This window comes from Priapulus caudatus, unplaced genomic scaffold (assembly GCF_000485595.1).
Source record: "Priapulus caudatus unplaced genomic scaffold, Priapulus_caudatus-5.0.1 Scaffold2206, whole genome shotgun sequence".
Taxonomy (NCBI): Eukaryota; Metazoa; Priapulida; class Priapulimorpha; order Priapulimorphida; family Priapulidae; genus Priapulus; species Priapulus caudatus.
Window position 1 is genome coordinate 5,030 of NW_014579267.1, and position 7,746 is coordinate 12,775.

At 39.6% G+C, this 7,746-nt stretch overlaps 2 protein-coding genes across 2 annotated transcripts in view; one reads left to right on the plus strand and one right to left on the minus strand.

Moving 5' to 3' along the window:
* Window positions 1–1,194: 1,194 nt before the first annotated feature.
* LOC106818391 (60S ribosomal protein L10-like) lies at window positions 1,195–5,728 on the minus strand. The gene is made up of 7 exons (XM_014823104.1): window positions 5,669–5,728; window positions 5,476–5,519; window positions 4,513–4,571; window positions 3,980–4,125; window positions 2,641–2,741; window positions 1,993–2,155; window positions 1,195–1,431 (listed from the first exon to the last, which is right to left on the minus strand). The coding sequence occupies exons 2-7, from the start codon at window positions 5,496–5,498 to the stop codon at window positions 1,267–1,269; spliced, it is 657 nt and encodes a 218-aa protein (XP_014678590.1). The 5' UTR covers window positions 5,499–5,519; window positions 5,669–5,728; the 3' UTR covers window positions 1,195–1,266.
* Window positions 5,729–5,769: 41 nt separating this feature from the next.
* Window positions 5,770–7,746, plus strand: part of LOC106818390 (sorting nexin-29-like) — a 19,645-nt gene continuing 17,668 nt past the window's right edge. The window contains exon 1 of the mRNA XM_014823102.1: window positions 5,770–5,939. Within this exon, the coding sequence (XP_014678588.1) occupies window positions 5,909–5,939 (31 nt within the window). The 5' untranslated portion in view covers window positions 5,770–5,908. The remainder of the gene's footprint in view (window positions 5,940–7,746) is intronic.

A 7,746-nucleotide genomic window follows, 5' to 3' on the forward strand; every position in this document is an offset into this window, starting at 1 on the left:
CAAAATTGGAGGTCACAGCGTCAAAGGTCAATGGGCCACAGGGCAGATTTTAGACATGTTTCTTGAGGACATTGCCCGTCTGACGAGCAATTGCCGAAAACTTTTTGTTTCAGCGCGTGACTAGCATTTTTATGGCCATTATGAAAGGACCATGAAATCTTTCTGTGACATGCGAAGAGTAAGTGTCAGATTAACTTTTGACCCTCAAAGAGAGAGGTGTAAACAATGGATTTGTTGACTGATCTGTAGAAAGAATTTGATGCCAGTTTGCTAGTAGAATCTATACCATGCCTGGATGTATGAGAGCTACAATGTCACAGTGAAATTTCAAAAGTCTAAATTTGCGTTGAAGAAGCGTTTATGCTCCTTAAATCGTATAATTTCTATGGAATTCTGTACTGTCAGTAGTTACATGTTACCGCTTATGCCACTGCCAGTGGCTACTGCCAGTGCATGTGTTCGGTGGTACTGTGTAGTTTCTTCGCCGCGTTAATTGCGTAAGGCTGCCCAGCTCTCTATTGCCAGCCTGTAGGCTGCGTAGGTAAATGCGAATGAGTGCCTTACCTATTCTGTTTGCAAATAGTGTTAGCTAATAGTCATGCATGGTAGTTCCATTATTAATCTGAAGAATTAACAAGTACGCGCCATCTCGTGGCAACTATTTATAACGATCCCAAAATCAACATTCCTTAGAGGTGTTCCTGATACCATCCCTGTGCATTCCACTGTTTCGGCGTGTATGTGAACACATTTGGGACTCACAGGGTTTACTAGAATCCCACCACTCTACCACAGAGTCACCGCAGTAGTTGTTAGATGAGCGCTGTCGCTCCGCGGCACTTGTATTGATGTTCGTAATGTAGTAGGTGTACTATTTGCCCCTTTAACCTAGGCTTCCAATCGTTCATTTGATCTTGGTCGCAAGCCTTCTCGATTAGTAAGGTCGATCTGTAGTCGATTTAAATACTGTAATTTAATTAAAAATTGAGCTAAGGATTAGTCATTCTGCTATGCATAATTAGTAAACAGCAACAAGTGGTAGCTTTTGACACTGACCAAAACTCGACTCTCACGATTGTCATACGAGGAGTGAATGAAGGAGGTGATATGAGGAGTATCATCATACTGAACTGTTACCGGCCAAGAACAAGGCTTGTTCGAGTAAAACCACAAAAACATTTTAACAATAACAAATTTGTACAAACGTATCTCGTTCACTTCACTTGATTTATTAAACCATGTCCGCCATAACCATTTTCAGTACAGTTACTTGGCTGCTGCTGCTGTTCTATGTTTCCATGCTGCTAATGGACCATGATCACTGAAATATTTCGCAACAACACCATCCGAAGCAACACGACCGTCATCCCGCATCTGCTTGTAGTCTTCAGCATCCCATTTGGTGAAGCCCCACTTCTTTGAAAGATAGATCTGTAAAAATTACAATCATAACGACATGTTAATGCATCAAGAGCCATCTCACAATATCTATAGTATATATAATAAATAGCACTCCCGAATGAGAATGCACCAATGAGCGTCTTGTTAGTTGATAACTGACGATTAATCGCTACTCGTGTACTGATCACTTCCACATCCTTAGTTCACAGCTTCAAAGACACGAGTATTGTTGTCGCAGCAGCCGTTGTTTAACGTGAGAGCAAGCGTTACCAAAGCTTGTGTATGGCCAGTGCTGCCATTGTTAACATCACTGTGCAGCTAGCCCAATCATACTTTGCAAATCGGGTTACATGCATTCTAATTAATTAATAATGTACCAGCACAACTTTGTAAATAGGTTTGACTGATTACAATGATGCACACTTAATTAATGGCAACGATTTGATCAAATGATAAATGTTCGCTGTGCTTTAAACAATTAGAAAAGACGACAACTTGTTGCCCACTCCACCTCAACCCTGATTGCACTTCTCGGTGTGCCTTATTGACAGATTATATACCTTCTGGTATTAATGCTACTCTGGAACTTACTTTCTGGCAGCCTGGATACTTGAATTTAGCTCTTCTCAGAGCTTCTATGACCTGAGCCTTGTGTTGCTCCTTCACACGCACAGACATAATTGGCTGCCCAATGTTGACACGTGCAACCAAACCTAGTGGCTTGCCAAAAGCGCCGCGCATTCCAGTCTGGAGCCTGAATAGGAACAAATGTGCCCGACTTTATCTTCAATATTGATTTCTTCTCGGGTTCTTAGTAGCTCCATCTCTAAAATCACGTTGTGTATTTGAAGGTAACGGGCCTGTGCAATCTAGTAATTCAGATTCAGGACGTTTACCCCTCACGTTTACTATTCCTGTGATTATCATTGTGGCTTAGCACTGGCACAAGTCAAACCACACAAATGTCTTACACAGGAAATTGCAACACATGCCTTACTTACAAATCACATTAAATATCACAGCATATTTACCACAAAAATACTATTATTAAACAGATGAGTGCCTTCTCCAAAGCATATCTCATGCAGTCATATTAGGCTAACCTTGAAAATTCAGTGTTGGAATTACATGCCAATTTTCTCTCAACCAAACCTGCATGAATAAAGTCATGGGAATATGTTATAAGGCCTTAAAGTTTAAAAAAAATACATTTGTAATTATATTAGTTTTTTTAATTACCTATCAGCTCCAGCACATGATAACATTTTGTTAATGCGCACAACATGAAATGGGTGAACCCTCATACGAATATGGAAGCAATCCTTGCCACAAAACTTCACCTTAAAGACAAAAAGAAATGACATTCTTTAAGAAAATACAGTATACATAACAATACAAATGACATATAACACTGTAATGTGTACCACCACCACTCATAATTATTATCTCAAATATATCGACAAATAAAATAATGTAGAAAATTAGGTCCAACTTATCAGCAAATATATTACAGATTACTCCAGTATAAAAATTAATATGGATCTGTGCTGTTACGGTATATAAAATGCCAAATAATGCAGCCACATTCTTTTGTATTGCGACAATCCTCTTGAAATTGGTAACCACCAAACAAGCGTGCATCCCGCTGAGTGATGTAGTGGTTCTAGACATGCACTGTGTCTCTATTACTTAATGCAAGTTACCATTAACAAAGTGCAGGGGCAGGGTCTCGCAAGAAACATGTGGAATCATCACGTAACCACATCAAGCAACAAGGTAATTTTAATCGCTGCATATTTTGGTGAACGTAATAAGGTAGAAGTGTTCTGAGACATGATAGCCTTACTGCAGACACTTGTTATTATGCAAGCAATACCAGTAACTATTGTAATAGTAAAAAAATATAAACTGGTAAAAAATTTGAAATCATCACTTTAAAATGACTATTGCGAGATTTCTGCTCAGAAAAACTAAATAGAGCTGAATATAGTCTCACCTGACAGCAAAAATATCACTGATTACACCAACATTAAAAATACTAAGATTTTATGCAGTTATAGCATAGAAAATTGGATATGAACACATCGTAACAGCAATGCATTTTATCGTGTCGCGACAATGCCTAATGGCAGAATTGGTAAACTTGTATTGGTGTCGGTGATTAATTGAAAACAAGTGCATGATTTGAGAGAGCCATGCTTTGTCTAGGGCAGATAAGCGGTGGCGCCACAAGCTAATCCACACTTCTGCCAAGTTCAAGATAACAGAAAACGAATGTTTACGAAACTAGTTCGAAACCAGTAGTTCGAAACTGGCAGTTATTGGTGAATACGAAGGTTCTAAGACATTTTATTGTTACTCTAGACAATTGCTGTTACTCAAGCAATAACGGTAGATGTCATGAAAGTCGTGAAAATACTGGAAAATTCTCGCAATAATCGCTTTCAATTAAGTAATATTTAAACATTACTGAAATCAATATCACAATTCTAAACAAATTTAGCCTGTAAATATTCTATAACATGCATCATCAAAGAACCATTACTTTAGCAATTAGAATTTCCATTGTGTTACTTACCAAGTATTTGTTAGCGCAAATTCGGCCTGCCTCTAGTGCTTCAGCTGACAGCTGTTCATACTCATTGGACACCAAGTGAATACACATTGGGAAATCATTCACATCAGCCTTCTTGCGTCCCAAATCAAAGATACGGATCTTTGAGTCTGAAATACGTATAGGACATGAGAATTTTGTGGTATCAGACATGCCCTGCTAATGGCCAAAACTGCTATCAAAGTAGCAATAACATTTTCTGTAAATAGAATGTTTCCGAAAAGCTTCATGCAGCCAAGCAAACCGCACACAAGTACGGAAGCTTAAAAATGGATGTTTTATGTATGCCTCATTTGACAGTGAAACAATCAAGGATGGAAAAGTTCGCTAACACTGAGGCAGTAAACTAGACGCAGAAATGAAGATTATTAATTACAGAATAAATGTTGTTGCTGTTCTAGTTTTCAAAAAACACATGGAAAATATAGTTTTAACACACTTCATTCATCTTCACAACTATAACTGCCTGTAATCTTAACAGTTTGCTATGTACTTACCTGGAACACCTCTGCAGAACCTGGACTTTGGGTACGGTTTATTTTTGCAGTACCGGTAACTGAAAAAGGAAATTGTGCCAACATTATTACTAAATGGAATAAGATCTCCTTCCTATCTAAAACGTTTTGTTTACACAATTGCAGCTAAACTGCTGTTTGAAGGTAACGGGCCTGTGTAATCTAGTAATTCAGATTCAGGACGTTTACCCCTCACGTTTGCTATTCCTGTGATTATCATTGTGGCTTGTCACTGTCACACGTCAAGCCACACAAATGTCTTACACAGGAACGTTCAAATGATTGCCATAGAACTGGACAACAGTCGATTCACTAAGACTAAGAGTAAGAGTCGTTTATAACTCAATTTCGCATTGCTTACCACCAAGTGCAATCTCTTACGAATCTACGTTACACAATACCCCGTACTCATGCTATACATACATGATACCACACTTTGTGGACGTAGTTTGGCCCATTTTGCGGACCACTTTATTTTACGAATACAAAATTTTTGGACATTTGAGGTTGGTCGCCGGGCAGACATTACTCCCAACCTCGACTCCGTTTCTGACTAACCCTAACCCTAACCCTAACGATAATCCTAACCCTAACCCTAAATTAACACTAATACATTTAATTTAAAAAAAACATCACCTCTCGCAGGTTAACGCGAGGCGATTTCATATGGCCAGTGCAGGGAGTAATGTCTCCCTTGTGCAAAAATCGGACATTTGGGTACCGGCAAGTTTATTGCCCCATTGGTTATTCACTTATTGCAACACTATTCCGTATTCGTGCCCTCCACACGATATGACGCGTAAACATTGCTCCAAACATACGTGAGTTTTGATACGGTTACGGGTTAGCATACACAAATTGACTAATACCAAGTTTGCAGTAAGACAACAATATTACTCGCGAATTCCGGCTAGGATTCTACATATCAAACTGTATGGTACTTACCACCTAGCTGGTCGACGACCCATCTTGAGTCCGTAGACGGAGACCTACAAGCGTGGATAGAAAGACCGTGAATGAGTAGGAATAGATGTTAACAAATTTTATATTCAATTTACTACAAAACTGACCAGAATTGCGAAACATTACTCGGATCCTATTGGATTATTTTCGACAAGTCATGGTGAAACGCAAATACCTATATGGACGCCACCTTTAGAAGAGAAATACCCGGATGTTTCCAAAAATCTCGCAATCTCACGCTGGGGCTCAGGGTTAGGGGGAGGTGACTATAACCACAAGAACGTCGCTAATCATGAGAAGTTGAGAGATTGATGTTTTATATTCTACATCCTATGACAGATTTTTGTTCTAGAGTTATCCCATACGTTTATTGTAAGGCTATAACGTTGCTGGGTCAATTCCCAATGACAGGTGGATGCTTGCTCTGGCACAGAAAACCATAGCAGGTGAGAAAATAATTTATTAGTAGCAAGCAGAAATGTCAAATGACATGTGGTGCTCACATAACCCGACCAGGCTGTGTGACTAACGTCAATATACACATTGAAACGGTCTCCTAACCCTAAAAGACCGTTTCTTGGAGCTAGTGCTCACACAGTCACACAGTCTCATTCGCACATTTATATTGAACATAACTAGTCAGTAGTCCGGTAGTCCGTCGTTAGCTCAAGAACGGAGGTCCAGACACCACCCATTCGCTCCGTCACAGGGCTATAGCACAAACTAATTAAACTACGGGGTATGTTGAAAATCACAGGCACTTGAAGCGTTTCAATAAAATATAATGCTAAATAAATACGAAATCTATTTACTACCAAAGTCTTAATGACATAATGTTTCTAATATCTATACTCTCTATCACCTAGCTATTATTGCCGACAAATTTCCTGTAAATGCCATCCAAATGCTCATCTAGTGATCTACAACAAACACTGGCTGCTGCCAAGCGCCATTGCTGACGCTGCAGTGCTGCACACTGACACTTATATATATAATATTACCCCCCCCCCCCCCAACACACACACACACACACCGCCACGGCCTGTTGCAAAAGCATTTCGGCCTGTTACTATAAAAGATAATGAAAACCCTGATACTCCGGTCAATATTGGTTTTTATCTTGTAGTAAGATATCAACCCATAGCTTCTAGCCCCAATTTATCCATATCAGTTCATATGTTATATGCTAAATCATTCCTGATGAAAATACACACCCCACCACCTGATCTATCTCTATCCCGCCTTTCTACACTGTAATTTTCAATTTTAATTTCAGAGTCATCAACTGAATCATCTAGCCAGGACTCGGATACCGCAATCACTGCAATCCTAGCTTGCATAGCAATATATCTAAATTCTTCTATTTTAGGAAGGATACTGCGAGCATTTAAATGAATGAAATGTAGACCTTTTGATACATCCTTTATATGTTGTACCTTCTTTATATTAATAAATTAATAAATAGATATGACCCACCGATTTTAACACTTTACCACAATGTTGATCAAAAACTTGGACAGTTTTATACTTAGCTAGTACAAGACATCATCTCTGCACACGTCTACCACTGACAGTGACACATGTTGCGCGCACCTGCTACATCAAAACGCGGAATTCTGCCATCGTATTTTCGTTTGTCACTGAGCGTATGTGGGTTAGTGTGTTACTGCATGCAAATAACCTAGTTAATAAACTACATCACCTTCATTTGTATACCATTTTTAAGTAGAATTATTAGGCAATATAGTAAATAAACGTTAAAACTTTGGTAGTGAATATTTGTACTATTCACTATCACTTTATTAGCTCATCTGACATAGTCAGATGCAGCTTGTAGAATCGCATGAGCGTGCGTCCGTCCGGCCGTGCGTCCGCGCGTCAAGAGTTGGGCACAAATCTAAACGGCTCGACGTACGGATTCGAAAGTCGGGACGGGGGGGGGTAATCCGAAAACGAGTTGGGATGTCGAAGCTGGGGGTCAAAGGTCAAAGGTCAAGAGGTGTAAAAGAAGGGGGAACATTCCCTCCTTGAACTTAAGGTATAGGGAGGAAATGCAGAATTGCGGCACAAATCTAAAGCGGCTTGACCTAGGCTCGTGATAAGTCGGTGTATAGCATCATGGTAGGAAAAGCCATCATCTGTGCCGGAATGTGGAGGTCACTAGGTCCAAAGGTCATGTGGGCTACGGGCAGATTATTTAGACATTGTTCTGAGGACATGGTCTGGACGAGGCGTGTTGAAAAAACTTTTTTG